This window comes from Pteronotus mesoamericanus, unplaced genomic scaffold, assembly GCF_021234165.1.
Source record: "Pteronotus mesoamericanus isolate MK-2021 breed Mesoamerican mustached bat unplaced genomic scaffold, CSHL_Meso_final contig_61, whole genome shotgun sequence".
In the NCBI taxonomy this organism is placed as follows: domain Eukaryota; kingdom Metazoa; phylum Chordata; class Mammalia; order Chiroptera; family Mormoopidae; genus Pteronotus; species Pteronotus mesoamericanus.
Genome location: NW_026555217.1, coordinates 654,340 through 677,522, shown reverse-complemented (window position 1 = coordinate 677,522; position 23,183 = coordinate 654,340). Strand labels below are relative to the sequence as shown.

At 43.2% G+C, this 23,183-nt stretch overlaps 2 gene segments (V, D, J or C); both read left to right on the top strand.

Annotated features, from left to right (window-relative positions):
- The first annotated feature begins 465 nt into the window (after positions 1 to 465).
- Positions 466 to 11,217, top strand: LOC129076589 (immunoglobulin heavy variable 4-28-like). The segment is given in 4 exon segments: positions 466 to 558; positions 644 to 954; positions 10,169 to 10,185; positions 11,001 to 11,217. Coding segments are annotated over 4 exon segments (591 nt in total).
- Positions 11,218 to 15,596: 4,379 nt separating this feature from the next.
- On the top strand, positions 15,597 to 16,122 carry LOC129076588 (immunoglobulin heavy variable 4-38-2-like). The segment is given in 2 exon segments: positions 15,597 to 15,642; positions 15,728 to 16,122. Coding segments are annotated over 2 exon segments (441 nt in total).
- The last annotated feature ends 7,061 nt before the right edge of the window (positions 16,123 to 23,183 follow it).

The following is a 23,183-nucleotide window of genomic DNA, read 5'->3' as shown; positions in this document are numbered from 1 at the left end:
TCAGAGAAAAATGGTTCTTTATGTTGCTATCATTTTACATCAATTTATGTCAAATGTCAATTTATACAATGTGATGATTGTCCAGCAAGACAACAATGAATTGACTTCATGATTTCCTTTGGACTTGAGATGATGTTTGGGTCAATAATCTGTTTTAATATCAGTTTGACTATTCCATGAGATCAAGAGAGTGTGATCCCACATACCACCCACTCTACGTTTAAAAGTGGAAAGAAGTGCTGTCCTTTGACATGATTCAAAGGCGTCTGAAAAGCCGGCTGCTCTCCCATCACTGGCCCTCTCCATCGAGTCTGAGTAGAAATGTGCTCTGGACCCAGAAACACATGGGGAAGTGATGTCAGTTCCCTCGCTTTTATGAGAACAGTATCCCCCGCATGCAAATTTATCTTCCAGTTCAAGGGTAAATCCTCCCCTGTGCTGTGGGGGCTCACAGCTCTCACCTCACAAGGGTCTGACGTTTCAGGGAAGGCAGAGCTCTGCCCTGGAAGAAGATGCTACTGCTGGGTCTTCTCCTGTGCCTGGTGACAGCCCCCCAGGGTAAGTGTCTCAGATGTGAGACATGTGTCTATGGGATGGTGGTGACTGCATGTGACTGACAGGAACTGATGCTCCTTTTCCTAAGGTGTTCTGTCTGAAGTGCAGCTACAAGAGTCAGGCCCAGGATTTTTGAAGCCCTCGCAGACACTCTCCCTCACCTGCGCTGTCTCTGGTTACTCCATCACCAGTAGTAGCTGCTGGCACTGGATCCGTCAGCCAACAGGAAAGGGGCTGGAGTGGATCGGGCGCATATGTACTAGTGGTGACACGTACTATAGCCCAACCCTAAAGAGCCGGACCTCCATCTCCAGAGACACATCCAAGAACCAGTTTTCCCTGCGACTGAGCTCTATGACCACTGAGGACACAGCTGTGTATTACTGTGCAGGATACACAGTGAGAGGAAAGCAGGGTGAGCTCAGGCATTAACCTCCCTGTGGATAACAGGAGGGCTGGCTGCAGAGGGTGCTCAGAACACTAGGTGGCTCTCATGACAGCAGAAGTACAAGGGAAAACAATACTGACCCTGGTTAACATAGCGTGACAGCTGAGAGACTATTCCATGAGTCTCTGCTTCCTGCTTTAGCTCCTGAAACAGGTGTTTCCTGGGGAAACATCAGTTCAGTGAGACCGGAGGTTTGGATCTCGGGACTTCAGGCTTTGAACTGTGAGGATGCAGACCTATAAGCTGTAGGTCAGTGAGACCACCCTGGCCAGTCACATCAACATTAGCTAACTTTTTGGTTATGGGAGTCCAGGTGATGACCCTTTCCTGAACAAATCAGAGTCTTCTCACCACAGACATTACAACTACCAGATGCAGGGAGAAGAGAAAAACATGTTTGTGCACTTTCCTGTATTTACATTATGCATCTGGCATATCCACGGAAGGGGCTCTGTTGTGGCTTCACAGTGCCCTTGGTTGGGGCTCCCCACTGAATCACTGGTGTTTAGAATTGTTTAATATCTTTATCTTGTTTGTTTTTTTTTTAACACACCATGTTCAAGGGTAGCATCTTAATCTGGAAATGCAACCTTAAATTCTAAACTATGGGTGATGTGAGGTTTATGCCCTGCGAGCCCAGACAGGACCTGGCTCTGCAGGACATTTACGTGGCAGCAGGGGGCACATAGAACCCTTGATCTCAAGGATGCTTCCACAGGAGCAGGTGGAGTCGGAGTGGAGAGCGATTTCATCCTCTGCGAGACAGGGACCTCTATTTTTCTTAAAAAAAAAAAAAGAAAGAAAGAAAGAAAAAAAAAGAAACATAAAAAAACAAAAAACATGTAAAATAAGGGTTATGCCTGAGGTGAGTATAAATACCTCATTCTATCTGAGATATGACCGTACTCAATAAGACAAGAGAAGCACACTCAATGGGAGTAATTCTAGGGCATATGCATGTTAATGAGCTGCAACAGTGATGGTATTTTCAACTTATTAAGTGCGGCATTTTGGAGATCATGATTCTGGAATAAGACATTAGATATTAAAGCCCCAAACTGGTCCAGGGGAGGTCTCTGTTACACTCAAATGTGGTTTCTCAATGAGGAGCATGTCCTTTGGGAGCTTGTTCCTTGATGGCAGGAGCTGTATTTACACAGAGCTCAGGGAACTGAGAGGGGACTGATATCCATTAACATCGATTTTGATTCGGACCCTGAGTCTCCCACTGAACATGGTCCCTGAGCCCTCTGTCTTTTCTCAGGTGGAGTAAAATATTCAGCTATGCAGTGCTCATCCTCATAACTATGATGTGAGAGGAGGTCGAGTAGGTTATATGTGGGTTTACCTTTGCCCTGAGAACATTTCCCAAAGCCACACCCTCCCCTACATATCCTGCCAGCAATGCCTCACACCTTGAATTGAAACTGGAGAGCCCCTCTTTCTGGTGGCAGTGGCTACAGGTACAGGGATTTTTAGTTCTTAAGTGTGGGAGGGGAGCAGAGAGAGCCAAGAGGGATATCTACCAACTTCTGCATCCTCTCCACAAGTGTCTATTCGTTGGTGCACCTGGTGATGCCTGGAGCTGAGGAAAGGAATCCTGGGACCTGAATGAATCTCTCCTGAGTGGCTTCTGGGTACTCCTTCACCAGCTATGCTATATCTGATTGAGACAGGCCCCAGGAGAGGGCCTGCAATACATGGGGCAAATCAACACAATGGGAAACCCACATATATCCCAGTCTCCTAGAACAATTTGTCTTCTCCATGGACACCTCTGTCAACACAGACTACCTGCATACAAGTGGCCTGAAGTTGAGGACACAGCCATGTATTACCATTCAAGTCATGTAGTGTAATGACTCACTACCTGAGTGTGTCATACAACCTGAGAAACAAGACAGCTGGACTGGACTGAGGAGATGACAGGACAATGTGCCTCTTTGATTACTCAAACACAGTCAGGAACCAGAGACCAGGAGTGCTGCTTCCAGGGGCACAGGAATTCAGGGAATGTTTTCAAGATACCAGATAGAGTGAGAGGAAGTTTCAGGGTGATGTTTTTGAAAGTACTGTCATTATTTACTGGACTTTACATTTGGGAGTCACCTCATCCTATGAATGAAAGGGTATTCATTGAAGCATTGTCAGCGAATATTTTTGGGTGTCAGGTTTGGGGTTTGACTATAGTAACTCCCTAACAAAGTATATGACATTCTCCTCCTTCAGAACAATGCAAGTGTGCATGGGGAAAAGTAAGTACATGAACATGAAGGATGAAATACCATGCCCATGTCTCTGTCCAATCGTCCTAGAGATGGCATACTGAAAGAAAAGTTGAGGGAGGTCAGTTGGTCCATGTTCTAGCACAACCCATGACATCAAATCACACTCTCAGCCTTCCCTCAGGGTGTGATCCTAATGAGTTTACATAGCTGTGGCTTCAGCTGTGGAAGAGACCCTGTCCTTGGCCCAGAGTGATGGTAATCACACAGGGGGGAGAAGGGTATGGACAACTTTGACAATGGGAGACCCACATCCAGCCTGCTTTAGATTCCTATGACAACTGAATAAAAAACTACACACTGGGGGCTGTAACCTGCACACAATTATTCCTGTTCATTCTGTAGCTTGTATCATTAAATCCCTTCACTGGAATGAGGTCTACACGATGACAGGGATACTATTTCTCCAGAGGCTGGGGGGCAGTACTGTGCTCTCCATATGTGTGTTCCCCCAAGTATATATGTTTAGTTCTTCATCTCCAAAGAGTAAATTATTAAAAAGTGGGGCTTGTAGAGTTGCTTCAGTTGAGAGGGCCCCATTATAGAGTTTAGTGCTTTTCACAGCGAGCCAGGAGAGCTTGATGGACTTTCCACCAAAGGACAAAAGAAGTTGTTTTCTGAAATGAACAAGGAAGAGGGTTCTCATCACAAGGCACCATGTTCATGTAACCAAGTGCAGTTTTGCTGCCTACATGTTCAAAAGCCAATACTAGACAGTCCACTGCTGATATAATGGAGAGTGGTTTTATTCATGGCAGCCAGACAGGAAAATAGGAGACACTCACCTCAAAGCCCAGTAACATCTTAGTGAAGGCAGCATTTAGTATAAGAACAGAGAGTGACCGAGAGAGAGAGAGAGAGAGAGAGAGAGAGAGAGAGAGAGAGAGAGAGAGAGAGAGAATCATTAGGAGAAGTATGGATGTGCAGTCAGTGTCCATGTTGGTCCCAATATTAACCTCTACTGTCATTCAGGAATTCCTCGGTGCCAGCCAAATTTTCGCTGTCTCCAACTCTTGTCAATGCCCATGAGTCATTTATACTTTATTGTATATTAGATCCTTCTTCTTCTAACCCCGATTACCCTCCACCCTCACTCTGGTTGCTATTAGTCTGTTACTTGTTTCCTTGCCTGTGGTTCAATTTTGATCACTTATTTATTTTGCTACATTTCTTTTATATATGAGAATTAAGACAGCTGTCTTTCACTCTAAACCAGAATAAAACATTTTAATTTTAAATTACAGAACTAGTCCAGGTAGACTCTGTGTCACTCCCATGTGGGTACTCAAAAAGAAAAAAAAAAAAAAGATGGGGTCTTGTTCCTCAGAAGGAAGGGTTATGTTTGCATTGCACTCAGGGATATTGCAGGCTGCACATATCCTACAGTAGTGATTAGTACCTGCACATTCAGGTTCATTTGGATCATGGTTCCTCTTTCCTCTATCTTCTGCCAGCTATGCCTTAAGCAATGAGACTCTCTGTCTCATGAATATACAAACGAGAAGTGGTAGAATAGGTTAAATGTGAGTCTCCCTGTGCCCTGAGAGAATTACCCATAGCCACGCACTCCCAACAGTAGTTCTGAGTGCTCATCCTCTCACCATGGACTGGAGCTGGAGAGCTGTCTCTTTGGTGTTAGTGGCTACAGGTAAGGGGCTCACCACTCCTTGAGTTGAAGAGAAGACCTGGGACAGTCCAGGGGAGTTTTCATTCACTCCTCTCTTATCTCCTCAGAGGAACAGACCCAGATTGGATCTGGTGCAATCTGGGGTTGAGGTGAGCAAGCAAGGGGCCTCAGTGAAGGTCTCTTGCAAGGCTCCCTGGTGCAAGAAGGTGCAAGATACACCTTCAGGTACTGGGTGCAGTGGGTGCAACATGAACCAAGAAAAGGGCTTTAGTGGATAGGGAGGGTTAATCTTAGCAATGGGGACACAAACTCACACAGAATTTCCAGGGTAGGGTCACTGTGACCACAGAGTACACAAACGCAACATACATGGGGCTGCACAACCAGAGAGCTGACGTCACAGCTGTGAATTACTTTACTACAGGCACGGTCAGGGGAAGTCAGTGAGAGTCCAGGCACAAAGGTCCCTGCAAGAGGTGCTCTGATCACCAGGGGGCACTCGGGGTCCCTAAACACAAGGATTACCAAAGGAACAGGTGCAGATGGAGGTTTGTAGTGGTTTCCTGTCTAGTTTCTACTTCTTATAACAGTTGCTCTGAAAGAATCTCTCAGGGTTCTTCATTCTAAACTCACCTCTGAAACCCGAGTTAGACAGTTCTGTAGAAAAGACATACAACTGTCTTTCAGGGGCAAATGGCAGAGTCTGTTTCAGACACTCTTGTCCCCAATTCCAATAAATAGTCATACCTTCTAACACACATCAGTTAAATCAAACAATAGGTTCTACCGGACTCAACGGTGTGACCCTGCTCCAAACAGCTGAATGCTAGCTGGCCAGAAGGGAGATAGTTTCATGCTGGACAAGGGTCACAAGAGGTATGTGAACCCAGCACCACAGAACAAAGGCCCCTGGTGTTTTTCATATCAATTATGTTTTCACTTATTTTATTTGATTTCATACTAGTGATTTTTATCAGAATTTTCCAGTGAAATTTATGACTGAAACTTACTTCCTTCCCAATTTCTACCCACATCTTCACCTAAACAGAGTGAGTCATGACTGAATTTCTTCTGTGACCACAATATTTGAACATCGTTTCACTACATATACTAGAAAATAAAAACAAAATGAGGCAGTAACTGTCCTGCACATTCAACACCAAACTCTACTGAAGGAATATGAACCGGAAGCACTTTCAGCTTCCCTATAGAGTTCATACATTTGTCTATCTGTGATTCATACAGAAACTTCACCTCTCACAAGGGGGACACGTGTTAAGACCACATCTCTTCCTAGTTCATACTCTGATCACTCTGTAGGGTAAATGTCAGATGAATTTCTCATCTCCTCAGTACGATATCTAGCACCTTAATCATCCCTCTGTATGTGAGAGTTGAAGCCTTTTGTTGTGTTCTAACTGGTGATATTCAAATGCATTTCTCATTTTAAATCCCTCTCTTTTATGACAATTTACTCTCCTAGGTCTTTACTTGTCTGTTGTCTGTCCCAAAAACTAGGCAAGAACTCAATGCCTGCCAGGTGGCTGGATTTGGAGGACACAGAGCCCACATGTGGAACATCACCACAACTCCCACATGACTGATCCTAGAGAATCTCACCTAGAGAACCAGATAAAGAGCAGTGGTATATGAATTCTCACCTGTAAGGCCTTTCTCACTCTGTTTTACCACTAATATCCACACATGGACATGGCTGAGAATGGCTCTATGACTTATATTCATGCAGACTAGATTGATCCTTTTGGAATGACCCACATAGGTCACTGCAGACTGGGCAGACTACATCTCATGGCCCACAATGGCTTAGAATAGGTCTCAATGAGAACAGACACTCGCTGTTACCTGCACTTAACAAACCACATGGCAAGTGCTGCTGCTTAAAAGGAGTTAAAGGAATTCAAAGTAGATGTGACACCGCCATGGACAGTTGACTTATATTTTCTCATATTGAGGGATACACTTTCTTTCCATAGCATCTAATATGACCACAAAGGCACCACATCAGATGGGCTTACTGTGTTCCATATCATCTTTGCAGTCCTGGTTTGATGGGAATTGAAACAAGCTATTGGAACATATGTGGACTGTCGATGAGGAGATAAAGGCATGAGAGATGGTGCACAGAAAACAGGAGTGTGTGCTCACACTTATCATGAGGGGTTCATGGACTTTTCCACTGCACAGACTCCTCCACTGTCCTGGGGATGATGAAGTAAGCATGGAAGAGTATGCAGTTAGGACAATGCATGTCTCCCTATATCATATCATCTTCTATTTTCAGACAACATGCAGTGAGCATGAGCCAGCAGGGGTTAGAAGCAGGTTTCCCTAAGCAAGCAAGTTTCAGTGAACTATGTATTGCAACCTTTATGTCATAATTCACATGGGCCCGTTGAACTACCCTGTCTTTAACCCTTCTGGAACAGTCAAAGGGACTCTAGAAGTGTCCAGAACTAGATTACTTCACAATATGTTTGTTTGTGAACAAAAATAAATTGAAATTCCATTATTGACAGGTTAGAAAAATGGAAAAGCATGATAATCCTTCATGCTGAACTGCGATACCTGCTTTTCATTCATATGTCCCTGGTGCCATCCAATAGTTACACAGTAAACATGAGCTCTGCCCTCTTCTGCTCACACTAATAACATTTCTTGTGTTTGGCACCCTTGGGTCCCATTCCACCAGGGTGAAGAAGCTGAAACCCACAGTAAGGGATGTAACATTATTTGTGAGCTCCTCTTGAGTGGGAACTGAGAAGGACAGACCCATCCTGCAGTGGGCTGTATTGCCTCCCACTCCATGGTGCCCTCTGCCAGTGGTCATCCCAGTCCAGTAGTGAGCATTTGTATAGGTGGCGGGATGGCTCAGATAAACATGAACCACAGACCCAAGGGATGTTCTCCACCTCACACCCAGGTCCACTGAATCTTTGATTCCTGAGGTTTTTTGACCTGGATTATGTTTTCATTGGTAACAGGACAGAGAGGATTCCACCCTTAGACAAGAGTGCATGCGCCTTGAACTTATGGTGATGACTCAAGAACGATCCGGATTCTGCATGTAGTCTTTTTCAAATACTTCCACAAAGCCTTCCCATCACATATTTTGGTATTGTCAGGTATAATTGGAGACATTGTTCAAGTTGCATGACTTGTACATTATAATTAACTTCACAATTGTAAAAGACAGCCAGAATTATAAAACTTTCAACATTAAGCATTAGCATCTCCAACCCCTCTTATAATTTAGAGGCAGGTGATCTCATACAGATGAATATCAAAAATAGATAAAGCAAAGTAAATGAGAGTTCATGAAGGACTGTGATTTGTATATGATTTTATTTACAGCAAGAGTGATGTCACATTTTTTTTTTTTTTGCATTCCCTGCAACTAGAGATTGAATAGGGTCTGAGAAATGCATAGTTAGGCAATTTCAACATTGTGAACATGTCACAGTGTCATTACACACACCTGGAGGGGTCAGCCACCACTTTTATGGTATGCAGATATGGTATTTTATTATGTTTTTACATGACTGGAAGTGCAGTAGGTTGTTTTACCTGACCTTCGGCACACACATGCGTGAGAAAGTTGAGGCACTACACAATAGCAGCAACGGCACATCCAGACAATATGGGTATTGGAACTCATAGGGTATTATGAGACCACTGTTAGATACATGGTTTGTTGTTGACCACAAATTTGTATGTGTGAATTAATGTACAGGAAACTTGGCAATGGCAGATATGTTTAAGGTGATGCTTCAAATTTAAAATGATTTCTGGAGAAGAGGTTCATCTTTTTAAATAGCAACTAGAAAGTTACCTGAAACTGCAATACTGTGGCCAGTTTTTCCTTTCTTGTGAATTTACTTACTATCATAGAGACAGTCACACTCCTAGGCCTCAGTCTGTAGGAAGACCTGCATGTCCTCTGTGACAGGTATCCACCTGTCAGTCAGGAAGCTTCTCTGCACCTGAGTCTCAGGGATTATGAACCAGTATGACTGCTCTTATCCACAATCACAAGTCCATGGCATCTTTCATCAAAATGTCAAGGAAATATAGGAGGTAGTCTCCACAAGAGTGAGCTGATGGGTGACATTTGAGAAGAAATACTGAGATAATTTATTGATGGATTAAATGTAGAAAAATTAGCTCTGGCTGGTGCCACTCAGTAGATTGAATGCTGGCTCACAAACCAAAGGGTAACTGGTAAAATTCCGAGTAATGGCACTTGCCTGGATTGTGAAGCAGGTCCCCAGATGCGGGCATGAAAGGCAACCACACTTTGATACCTCTCTACTTCTCTTTCTCCCTCAGTTAACCTCTGTCTAGACATAAAAATTAAAATTATTATGCAGCTAAAATTAAAATCCTTTGTCCCAGGAGGGGATGAAAACACCAGGAAAGATTGCAGAGTATGTTTTCAAATGTTATGTCTGAAGACATTGTGTCCTGAACATAAAAACACTTTCAACCTAATGCAGGACATGTGGCCCCTCACTCATTGCCCAGACCTCCCAGGGAGGTTGGATATGGAGAGGGTTCTTTCGATGGTCACAGTGACATTCCTTCTCAGCAATTGTATAGACAGGGCCTATTTACTCTGCTGCCTCTGAACTCAGTGAATCCTTAGTACTAGAATATTAATATGTGGGTCAGCCATGACTCTACCCACATCTTCTCTTCAATGATTGGATGAGGATACACCAAAAGGAAGTATACTAGCTGTTTTATTTTTTGTCTTCTGCATAAAAAGTGCATTTCTCTCTTATGTAATTTGTGAGGGCTCTCTGCTGTAGGCCTCAGTGCCATACAGGAGAGTTACCTCAGAGAGTCTCGGACAACAGCACAAGACTCATAGAGCAAGGATCAAGGGGCTCCAACCAGCCTCTATACTTACTCATATAAAGTGGTGATAGTTGTTTGAGTTACAGATAATGATGTCTTTTTAAAAAGTCTCCCATAGGTTGGGCTCATTTTTATATTTAATTTGAAGTCTGTATATTACTGAACATAAAATATGATTACAAACTCTTCCCAATGTAGGCAGTTTAATGTTTTATGTTTAGGGAAGTGTTTGGATATAAAGTGAATCCCTTATAATATTTACAAGAAAATAGATGAGATTCAAAATCTACATTTACACGTATAATTGCTAGGTTATTTTTTTTTTTTTGACGTGTGTGCAATGTGCCTCATAACCTCAATTCCCTTCTATACCAGGTCAAGCAAGGCATATGGTAAGCAGAAGAGTTGCCAAGAGGGGAACATCACTAATTCCCTCCTCACATATTAGAACAGAATTCCCCACATGCAAATATATCTGCAAGCTCTAGTGTAAATCCTTCCCTGGGCTGCATGGTCTCACCACTCACTAATCACACAAGGCAGAGGTCTCTGGTAAAGATAGAGCTGTGATCTAGAAGATGAGACTGCTGGGTCTCTTCCTGAGCCTTGTGACAACTCCACGGGGTGTCTCAAATGTCAGACATGGGTCTCTGGGATGGTGGTGACTGCACATGACTGGCAGGGACTAATATTCTTTGCTCTCAGGGGTCTACTGTGAGTTGAAGTTCCAGGAGTCAGGCCCAGAAATGGTGAAACCCTCACAGACATTCTCTCTCACCTGCAGTGTGTCTGCTGGCTTAATTCCCAGCAGTTTCTCCTGGCACTGGGACCTCCAGCCTCCAGGAAAGGCATAGGAGTGAATAGGGCTGTAGTCAGGGAGAACAAGGTACAATCCTGCTTCCAAGACCACATCTCCATCACTGCTGACATGTCCAGAAACCAGCTCTCCCTGCATCTTAACTGCATGCCAACCAAGGGCATGGCTTAGTATTTCTGTGTGAGAGACATAGTGATGGAAATCAGGGTGAGCCCACACAAAATCCTTCTGATGGGACACAGAAAGGTTTTACTGTAGGGAGCACACTGGAGACCAGAGGTAATCCAGAGCCCAGGGTTCAGTGCATAAAATCTAGGAGGAGGTGAAGGTGAAGGCTCCCCCTGAGTTTCTGGTGTAGTCTGATGTTTCTTCTTCTAACATATGCTCCAGTGTCTTCTCCAGAGTTGGGAATGAGGCACCAACAGGACAGAAAGCACAGCAGCCAGTGGAAGCTCCCAGGGATCACCTTCCATCAGCTAGCAGAGCCATGGTCAATTCAGATGGAGAAGAAAGCCTGGATGAAGGTGAAGTTATTGTCCAGTACCCTGAGCTCAGCAATGATTCTGTGGCCCCCGTGCAAATCTGGAGGCTCTCACCCCAAAAGTAGCTTCAGATGTTGATGCCCATGATATCTACAGCTAAAGAACCAGACAGAGTTCCTTCTGACATGATCAAGGTTTCAGGAGGGCCCAGAAGGCCTCTCCTACAGAGGCGAAGCTACTTCTGGGAGTCAGTCCAGGACCCTGGGATAGGGTATTTGTGGAAGCAGGTGAGTGTTCTCATGTTGGGCAGGGACTTGGGTAGACTGACTGTCCCACAAGAGGCAAAGAGGTGATTGTTGGGACGTTCTTATCAGTGTCTCACATGAGGGAAGATGGAGATACATGAGGATATAACTTGAAAGCTCTCAGATGTGCAGTATCAAACCCTGGGTTCAGACACTTGATTCCACCAAACTATCGTAATAATAAAAGAATGGGAGACAGTCATGCACTGTGGTGTGCAGCTATACTGGGATTATGAGCAAACAGGTAAGAACAGATCAGGAATTCCATAGGGGTTTTAGTGAGACAACATGACTTGTAACTTCCACTCTCTGACATTTTACTCATTATACTAGAGGTGATGGGTCAGCTGGCTCATTCCAAGGATTCAGCTTCTGAAGGATCTGAGAGATCTTATCTAGACTTCCTGCTCTTGGAGCTGTCCAGGGGTGTGGAGTTCACATTGTCTGGCTTAGCCGTTGGTGTGAACAGAGTGACTCCTCTGGAGTCCTACTGTGGCCCTAGTTGGTAAAACATAAGCTATGTTATCATTCTTGTGGCTCATCAGTCATTTCCCCCAAATCCTCATTCAGCAGATAAAACTTTGGTTGTAGACCTTGAAGATGCTATTGAGGATGATATAAGGGAAGGTCGTCTGACTTTGTTGAGAGGCTGGGATACATGGGTCACATAGTGGTTAATTTAAAGGTCCACACTACTGGCAACGGATTCCCCCATATGCATTCAAACATTATCTGGGTTTTTCCATAAATGTGTTTAAATCAGTAGACAGGTTGAGACAGATCGTCCTCCTTAATGTAAGGAGATCCCTACCTGACCATTTATGGCCTGCAGGGGACTAATGTGAACTTCCTACCCAATGGCCTTGGAACTGGAGCATCCACATGATCTTTACTGTTGCTGCCAGCACCCAGGGCACGTGGTTTCCTCCTGCCTCTCAGGCCTGATTCCTTCTACTGAAACTAAGCTGGAGAGTCCTCTGTGACCCTCACATCACCTTCACTCCATGAATTCCACTCAATCTTCTTTATGTCATATTCTCTCATTTCCTCAGAGATACAGTGCAGTGTTTGGATGTGTGTCCCTGTCCCAGAAACACCAGGCTGATGCACATGTGACCTGGAAGTGGACCCAGTGCCCGTCAGAACCAGGGCCCCATCAACCCTGTCCCATCACACAGGTCTTGCTTTCATGGCACCCTTTCTACTTATCTTACTGTTTCCAGGAAATATGGGGTAGCTTTACAGGGGACCACGGTCTCAGTATGGAAATTTTTATTGTTTCTCCTAACTCTGCATGGCCTATGGCCCAGGGATACTCCTGACCATTTCATGCGATCACATTTTGTTTCCTTTCACCTGAGTTTGTTGTCTCCTTTCCCTGTGCCACTGTCCCTCTTTCCTGATCAGGAAAACAGCAAGGACACCTGTTTACAAGCAACTGAATTATTGTGAAAATAAAGAGACAGATAAAAAAACTCATAAACTGGATGTGTTCTGTCCTCATCAAAAATTTTCTTCCCTTTAAAAAGAAGTCAAAGCGTACAGGTGCAAGACATGGATAAACATTGGGGACAAAATGCACAGAGATATGCACCACACTAAGATCCACAGCAGCTGTTTGCATGTAGGTGTGTGAAAGATGGAGGGTCAAGGGCATGGATACAGAACCCAGTAGTGGTGCTTGGGTTGGGGGAACAGTAATGAGATGTTGTTAATTAATGGACACTGAGTCAGTTTGGGAAAGTGAGAGTCTCTGCAATGGGATGATTATGGTGTTTTCATAACAGTGAGAATGTATGAACATTGCTCTGTGCTTTTAAAATTGATTAGCCTCGTGCATGTTTGTTAGTGTATGTTTTACCACAAACATCACACCAGCACTAATTGGAGGTGTGCCCACTTTTTCCAGGAGTAGTGGTGCCTCCTGATCCTGCAGCATTGGGATGGAGTCAGGATTGCAGTTTCGGGCTGAAATAGAAGGTCATTCTAGTGAGCTTCTGTTGGCATGGGAGTAAGACAATTAGAAATGATGTGACTCCCCCATAAGTGTGTTTCTAGGGAAATAGAGCCTGGGAAGGTGGTGAGCCTGGATCATGATTCTAGGCCACAGAGGTTCTAGGTTGAGAGCAGTGTGTGAAGTGGATGTGTGGGGACAACACAGTGGGTGATTCATGTCCTGAGAGGGTGCAGGGCATTACAAGGTCATGGGCATTTCTTCAAGGAAGAGGTAATGTAAGTGCCATGTCATTAGAGCCCAACACTGCCTGACTCACAGTGTTACCAGGGTACCAGGTGAGCACACATGACTGTCCACGCCACTCACCATATACAGGACCGTGCTCACCATATTGGATACTGTCTTTTCAGGATACAGTTTGTCTCCTTGAATTTCCACTTTCCCGTGTCCCTCAGGCAGGTACAAATATTCCCCTCTGCTCTCACCTGGCATGGAAATGATAAAAATGTCAGGACTTTCAACAGCTCTCCTTATCTGGGTTTCACAGTTTGTAAAGCTCCTTGAAATCTGAGACAGAGAGGAAATTTGGACTCAGGTGCACACCTGAAATGTGTTTCTGGTCAGCGTTGCAGGGGCAGGCAATGGATGGAAGGTATGAATAGCCTCATGGCCCTCTAGTCTCATCACCTCAAGAGCAGGTAATAACCCACATCACTGGGGAGGCCAGGGCTATTGACAGGGCCTCAGCCCTCCTCCTTCATGTTGGGGGAAAGGACAGGAGTGAATTAGAGAGCACAGGTGTCCATTGGGAACAGTTATGCTGCCCGCTGAAGCAGGCTTAGTGACAGCTTCTGTGCTTCAGGGTCCACCTCCCTTTTCTTCATGCTGGTCACAGTGGCCTCATGTCCAGGGCTCCTGAAAGGTATTGTACAGAACCTGTAGGAGGGTGGTACCTTACTGGCATAGATGTCACCTTGTCCCCATGTAATTTCACCAATCCCTCACTCTCAGCTGTCTTGTCTACAACGGGGGGACATCCCGAGACAATTTTTACCTGCGAAATCTCATATCCAGTCCATGGATGTCACCACACAGTCAGAAGTGCCCCAGGCCTCACTGCACACTGTTAAATGGTGGGGACTACAGTGGGAATTTTCTATTTATGGGTGTTGTGCCAGACTCACACACCCCTGGTTTAAACATTTTCTAGGCTGTTAAATCATATCATCTACTTTCACTCAGATTAGTGATTTAATAAAAGGTACAAGGATTATGCACTTAGGTTCCTCTACACAGAAGCCTTGGTCCATCATGAGCTCCCAGTCTTCTTTCCAGGATATAAGGCCCCAGATATTTTTCCCCCACAGGATCTCAGGTAAATACAAAGAGTGCAGATTCCAACCTGACTGTATAACTGAGAAGCAGGTCCTGTCTTCCACACACATCTCAGATACCTACTGTCCCAGAGTGAGTGTCTTTTGTCCCTTTGGAAGAAAGTGAATCCGGGTTTCCAGTGATCCATGTGTGCTAGGAAAACATGAGATTTCCTGTAGAGCTCACCTATAGGAAGGGGTTGCACTGCTTTGGGGGAAATGAGCTTAAAGTGAAAAAAAATTATGTTTAACACATCTCTCCATGCAAAGCCTGGGCTGGACTCTCAGTGGCAGGTCCTTTTCATCATGACCCATTCCCTGGAGCTGGATGGAGACAGAGGCTGCAACTTCAGGTTCAATGGGGTTAATTAAGGTCAAGGGAAAGATGGTTCTTTATGTTGCTATTATTTTTACATCAAAATTTATATCAAATATTATATAAAATTAGGATTATCCAATATGGCAACAATAAGTTAACTTCATTATCTTTTGTAGACTTGAGAAGATGATTGGACAAGTTCTTAATCTTGGATATTCCATGAGATTAAAGCAGCAGAATATATCATCCAGTCCAGCTTTACTTTAGAAAGTGGACAGAAGGACTATGCATTGACGTGATTCAAAGAGATCTATAATCATCATGCTCTCCCATCACTGACCCTCTTTATTGAGTCCAGTGAAAAATGTCCTCAGGACCCAGAGGCACATGGGTAAGTGATGTCAGTTTCCCCACTTTTATGAGAACAGCATCCCCCACATGCAAATTTATCTCCTTGTTCAAGTGTAAATATTCCCCTGGGCTCTGGGGCTCACAGCTCTGTCATCACAAGGGGCTGACATTTCAGGGAAGGCAGAGCTCATTCTAAAAGATGATTCTGCTGGGTCTTCTCCTGTGCCTGCTGATAACCCCCCATGGTGAGTGTCTCAGATGTCATACATGTGTCTATTGAATGGTGGTGACTGTACATGACTGACAAGAAATGATGTTCTTTGCCCCCAGGTGTTCTGTCCCAGGTGCAGCTTCAGGAGTCAGGCCCAGGACTGGTGAAGCCCTCACAGACCCTCTCCCTCACCTGCACTGTCTCTGGATTCTCCATCACCAGTGTCAGCTGCTGGAACTGGATCCGCCAGCCCCCAGAGAAGGGGCTGGAATGGATCGGGCGTATATGTTATAATGGGGATATTTACTATAGCCTTAACCTCAAGAACCGCGCCTCCATCACCAGAGACACATCCAAGAACCAGTTCTCCCTGCAGTTGAGCTCCGTGGCCATGGAAGACACAGCTGTATATTATTGTGCAAGAGACACAGTGAGAGGAAGTCAGGGTGAGCTCAGACACAAACCCTGTGGGGAAGAGGAGGGCTGGGTTGCAGGGGGTGCTCAGTACAACTAGGGGCTTTCAGTACAGCAGTCAGTGCAGGGGAAAACAACAGTGACCCAGTAACATAACCTGATAGTCCAGGGCCAGTTTTCTGAACCCGCTGTTTCTGTATCAACCCATGCTTGTGCTCCTGGGGAAACTCTAGTTCAGTGACACCCAAGGCCTGGCCCTCCAGGCTCCTGGCAGTGAACTCTGAGAATGCAAAACTGTGGGCTGTAGGTCAGTGAGACCACCCTTACCAGTCAGGTCAGAGTTAGTTAATTAATTGGGTGAAGGAATCCTTGTACTGACTCCTCACCTCAAACAAATCAAGGCGTTCTCACCAAGGACATAGCAGATACAAGGTACTGGGAGAACAGGAAAACACCAATTGGGCCACTCTCATGTTTTTACATCAATTACGTTTGCTTCTGTTCTGTCATCAAAGAAGCTCAGTCACTTAGTTTGCATGTGAGTGGGCATCCTGCCCATGTACTGGGGCCAGGGGAGAGGAGAGGCTTGGGGTTATTACCATGAACATCATCAGTGTGAGTGCATGTGTTACTGTTTCTTATTGAGCAGTAGGTGTGCACTGTCATTAGGGTCACATGCAGGGACATTCACATGGGACATTCAAGCAGAGGAAACTGAACACATGACATCCACAACACTCCCAAGATCTTCTGGGCTCAGGGGTATCAGTGGGGTCATTGCATCTGCAGGTCAAGGGAAGGGGCCCTCTGGTGGCTTCGCAGTGCCCTGGGTTGGGGTTCCCTGCTGCTTGGGTTTAGAAAATCCAAATATCTGTATCCTGAGACATTTAAACACATGGTTTCCTGGAGGGAGTATCCTAAACTTAGAATGTATTTTTTAATTTTAGATTAAAATGCTGGCAGGTTACACCCTGTGAGCCCAGACAGGAACTTGCCTTGAAGGGCATGGACTTGGAAGTAAAGGGCACATGGCACCCTTGAACTCAAGGTGCTGCCCCAGGAGCAGGTGGAGTAGGGGCTGGGGAGCGATTTCTTCCTCTGAGGCCCTGGGTCTTCCTGTTTTCAAAAAAAAAAAAAAAACTTCTAAAATAAGATTTAGGCATGAGGGGGACTCTAAATACCCCAATCTATCAGAGATATGACCATACTTGATAAGAAAAGAGAACTATAGTCAATAGGAGGGATTCTAGGGTGTATGCATATATGAATGTTAAGGAGCTGGCAACAAGGATGGTACTTTTAGTGCATTCAGCGCTGTGTTTTGGAAAATGTGATTCAGGAATAAGACATTAGGCATTAAAGCACAGAACTGGTCCAGGCAACCTCTGTTACACTCTAATATGGTTGCCCAATGAGGAACATGTACTATGGGGGCTTGTTCCTCTGAGGGAGGGGCTATGTGTGCAGAGTTCAGAGACCTCACAGGGGACTGATATCCAATAGCATTGATTTGGACTTGGACCCTTAGTCTCCCACTGAACATGGTCCCTGCACCCTCTACCCTCTCTTGAGTGGAGTAAAACATTCAGCTATGAAGTGCTCTGCCTCATGATGATGAAATAAGAGGAGGCTGACAGGTTATATGTTAATCTGTCTGTGACCTGGGTACATTTATCACAATCACACCCTCTCTTACAGAAGTCCTGCCAGAAAGCCTCTTGCCATGATTTTGAGCAGAAGAGGTCTCTTCCTGGAAACTGTGGCAACAGGTATGTGGTACCTTATTTCATGGGTCTGGGAGGGGACCAGGGGGAATCAGGAGAGATAACCACCCATTCCTGCCTTCTCTCCACAGGTGCCTAATCATAGATGTACCTCATGCAGTCTGGAGCTACAGGGAGGAATCCTGGGCCCTCAGTGAAGATCTCCTCCAAGGCTCCTGATTATTCCTTCAACACCTACATTATGCCCTGGGTGAGACAGGCCCCAGGTGAGGGCCTACAATACATGGTCTAGATCAACACAAACAATGGGAAACCCACATATGTGAAGGGATACTCAGAAGAGTTTGTCTTCTCCATGGACACCTCTGTCAGCATAGCCTATCTGCATATAAATTGCCTGAAGTTGAGGACACAGCCATGTATTTCTATAAAAATGACACAGTGTGATGGTCCAAAAGCTGTGTGTGTGACACATCCTGAGAAGTGGGACAGCTGGGCTGGATGGAGGAGATGGCAGGGCAATGTGTCACCTTGATTGCTCAAACAGAGTCAGGATCCAGAGACCAGGAGTGCTGCTGCCTAGGGAACCACAGGAACTCAGGGAAAAATTTAAAGTGACCAGATGCAGTGTGAGGAATACTCAGAGAAAATGCTTTGAATGAACCCTTGTTATTTATTGTGGTTTGTGAAAGGGTCACATTTGGGAGCCACCATGTCCTATGAATGAAAGGATGTTCATTGAAGCATCATCTGGTAACCTTTGTCGATTTGGACTGTAGTGACTCCACAGCATGTTATATGACATTCCCCTGTTTCTGAATAATGCAGGTGTGCATGAGGAAGAGTAACAACATGAACATCAAGGATGAAATTCTATGTACATGCTTCTGGTCAATCATAACTGAGATGGCACACTGGCAGCAAAGTTGAGGGAGGTTAGTTGGTCCCGCTTCTATCACAGTCAATGACATATGAGCATATCCTCAGCCCTCCCTTAAGGTGACATCCTAATGATGTTACACAACTGTGACTACAGCTCTGTGAGAGCTCCTCTCCCTGTCCAGTACTTATGGTCATCACACAAAAGGGAAAAGGGTAAGGACACCCTTGACTATGGATGGCCCACATCTAGCCTGCTTCACATTCCTATGATGACTGAATCAAAAACTACATACCTGGGGCTGTAATCTGCACATAATTATCCTGCTCTGTCTGCAGGTCATATCATTAAATCCATTCACTGGACTGAGGTCTAGGTGGTGACCAGACTCCCGTTTCTTCAGAGGCTCTGGGGAAGTACTGCGGTCTGCATTTTGTTATTCCCCACGTTTTATGTTTAATCCCTCATCCCACCAAAAATATTATTAAAAAGTGGGGCTTAGGGACCTCCTTAGGTTGAGAGTGTACCATTAAAGGTGTTAGTGCTTTTCTCAATTAGCCAGGAGATCTTGATGGACTTTCCACCAAAAGACTAAAGAAGTTGTTTTCTGACGTGAACAAGGGAGAGTGTGCTCATCACAAGGCACAATGCTCACGTAACCAAATATAGTTTTGCTGACCACCTGTTCAAAAGCCAATACTAGAGAGTCCACTGCTGATGTAATGGGGAGTTGTTTTATTCAGATGCATACAAACAGTAAGATAGGAGACCCTCACATATGAGCCAGTAATATCTCAGTGAAGGCATCATTTAGTATAAGAATCGAGAGTAACTAAAAGAACTGAGACCATTGGGAGAGGAATGGACATGCAGCCAGCGTCCTTACTGGTCCCCATATGAACCTCTACTGTCATCATCAGGAACTCATTGGTTGCAAACAAGTTGGTGCTGTTGGGGTATCTGTGTTACCAAAACTGTGCCAAATCCTTTTTCTTGTACAAATATGACTAAAAGTTGTAGTACTTGCAATATGATTACTAAAAAACTGTCAGTGAGTTAGTTTGTAATACTGTGGTTATACATATTATTCTAATTCTATTTCATAATAAGTTATAACAGTATAAAGTTTTTATCTGTGTTACAATTCCCCACTGTCAAGTCTTCCTTCATACCTATGGAGATACTGACAGCCTCTGATCTTCTGGAGGAATGAAGAACCTGAACCTGCTGTTCAAAATCTTGTGAATTAAAGTAGATATATATTTTAGAGGCCTATAGAGAGTAGAGTCTATTTATCATTCACAGGAAAATCGAACCATAAAGAGCTTTGAAGTTATAAAGACAGGCATTGCAAAGAAAAGTGTGGTGAAACCTATATTAAAAAGTCCTTCTCTTATGGACATGGGCGCCTGTGCTATCATGAAAATAGAGTCATAAACCAATCTCCAGTTCCTTCAAACAAAGAGATGTGATAGCAAGATGTTTTTGAACTTGGAATTTGTGAATGTACTAGAGTGTTGGCATTCAGAAACTATCTGGGAAAAAGCAAATGAGCCTTTTGTTACACTGTAAATGTATTTATATTTTTTCTGAAATAGTATTGTTTTTATGTTTTTATTTCATTTTTATTGTGCTATTACAGTTGTCCCAAAGTTCCCCTGTTGTTCTCCCATGCCCTTCCCACAACCGACTCCCGTTGTCAATCTAACCCTGTTGTGGATGTCCATGAATCATTTATACTTTATTGTTATTAGACTCTCTCTCTTCTCTCACCCATTGTCATTCTCCCCTACCTCTGACTTATGTTAATCTGTTTCTTGTTCCTTTGCCTCTGGTTTCATTGTGTTTATTTATTTATTTATTTATTTATTTATTTTTGTTAATTAGGTTCCTCTTATGCATGAGAGTTATGGTAGTTGTCTTTCACTCTGAACCAGAATAAAACTTTTTCATTTTAAAGTGCAGAACTAGTCCAGGTAAACTCTGTGTCACTCACCTGTGGGTTCTCACAGAGGAACAGAGGTGGGATCTTGTTCCTCAGAAAGAAGAGTTTTGTCTGGATAGAGCTCAAGAAAATAACATGTTATACATATTCTATGACAGTGTAGTATTGAGGTTCCCTCGGATCATGTTTCTTCTTTTTTCTACCTTCTTTCAGCCATGTCTTCAGCTATGAAACTCTCTGACCCATGAATAAACAAATGAGAGGAGGTCGACTAGGTTATATAGGAGTCTCTTTGTGCCCACAGAGCATCATCCCAAGCAATATTTTCACCCAGCAAAGCCCTGAGTGCACAGCCCCTCACCATGGACTGGAGATGGAGAACCATCTTCCTGGTGTTAGTAGATACTGGTAAGGACCTCCCCAGTCCTTGGGTTGAAGAGGGGAGGAGAAACAGTATGGGGAAACTTAGTTTTTAGATTTTTATTATATTTTTTAAATTTATAAATCATGTTTATTCTATTACATTTGTCTCAATTTTTACCCTTTTACCTCCCTCCACCCATCCCACCCCCACCCTCCCCTCTCACAGTCAATTCCCACTCTGTTGTCCATGTCCATGGGTCATTCATACCTGTTCTTTGTCTAGCCCATTCCCCTACTTTCTACAATTTTCCTCTTTCCCCATACCCTCTGGTCACTTCAGTCTGCTCCATGTTTCCATGCCTGTAGTTTAGTTTGTTGGTTATATTTTGTTGAATAGATTTCACTTATAGATGAGATAATATGGTATTTGTCTTTAACCAACTGGCTTATTTTACTTAGCATAATATTCTCCACACTAATCGATGTTGTTGCAAAAGGTAGGAGTTCCATCTCTCTCTCTTTCTTTATTACATTCTTTATTGAATGCAGATTTATTTTATTTATTTTTTAAATATCAAAGTTAATTATAAAATATTTTTAAAAACTAAAACCATTATAAAGTCTCAGAAATTAAACATACATGACACCAGCACAGAAATATTCAAGTAGATCAATGAAATATAATGAGCATGCTCGAGACAAACATATATATCTTTCTAACAATGTAATATATGATTAAGCTGATATTTAAAATCAGTAATGAAAATAAAGACTACTCAGCAAATAAGGTCCATGGACCACTGTTACTTTAAATACAACAAATATAGAGCCTTATTTCACACATTATACAAGAAACATTCACGTGAGTCAAAAATCAATGTATAGAATCTAAAACGTTTTAGAAAAAAAATAGAACTAATATTTTTCATGACTTGAAGTATAATATTGAAACCCAGAATCTATAAAGTAAATATTGACTTTATATGACTATATTAAACATTTAAGACTATATAATAATATACATATTAAAAGTTAAAGGGCAAGGAATAAAATAGGAAAGTATTTGCAACACATGTAAAACATGGTTAATATTTTTTGTTTGTTTGTTTTGTTTTTTGGAGAAAAAGTTCTACAAACCTTTAATCAATAAATGGATAAAGAACACCAGAAATTCATTTAAAGCTTTTTTAAAATTATAGAAATAGGCAAGAGGTTTATAAAAACAAGTTTAGTTTCAACAAATAGTAAAGGAACAATTAAAGTCACATCATTATCACAATTAGATTAATACATATTAAAAAAATTGGTAATATCTTGAATTGGCAACTCTGAAAAGAACTGGGTGTTCATAGACTTTTTCTTCATCTTAAAGCAGTTCCTCCAGTATATTTTGCAGTGCTGGTGTAGGTATATTCTTTTAGCCTTCTTTAGTCGGGAAAACTCTTTATTTCACCTTCCATTTTAATTGAGAGCCTTGCTGGGTAGAGCAGTCTTGGTTGCAGACTTTTGCTTTTCATGACTTGGAATATTTCTTGTCATTCCCTTCTGGCTTACAGTGTTTCTGTTGAGAAGTCAGCTGCTAGCCATATTGGGGCTCCCTTATATGTTACTACTTCTTTCTCCCTTACTTCCTTTAGGATTCCCTGTTTATCTTCAATATTTGCCTTTTTAATGATGGTGTGTCTTAGAGTGGACCTCATTGTGTTCCTCTTGAGTGAGACCCTATGTGCTTCCTGGACTTGTGTGCCTTCTTTTCTCCTCCAATTAGGGAAGTTTTTCATCATTACTTTTTCAAACAGGTTTTCTATCCCTTCCTCATCCTCTCCTCCTGGTATCCCTATTATATGGATATTATTATGTTTCAGGTTGTCTTGCATTTCCTTCAATACCTCTTGATTCTTTTTGAGTCTTTTTTTTTTTTTTAATTTTCTTGCTCTTTCTGGAAGCTTTTGTCTACCTCATCCTCTAGCTCGCTGATTTGGTCCTCAGCTTTATCTAACCTCCTTTAGATTCTTTTTACTGTATTCTTTAATTAAGAAATTGTATTCTTCATTTCCTCTGGTCTATTATTGATAGGTTCTATGTTATTTCTCATGCTGACATAGTTTGTAGTAAGTTCCTCGTGGTTTCTCTCTAGTTTTTTTGTTGTTGTTGTTTTGTTTTTGTTTTTGTTTTTGTTTTAATTTTATCTGAGCTCACTGAGCTCATTAAGCTTGCTTAAAACCATTGTTTGGAATTCAATATGATAG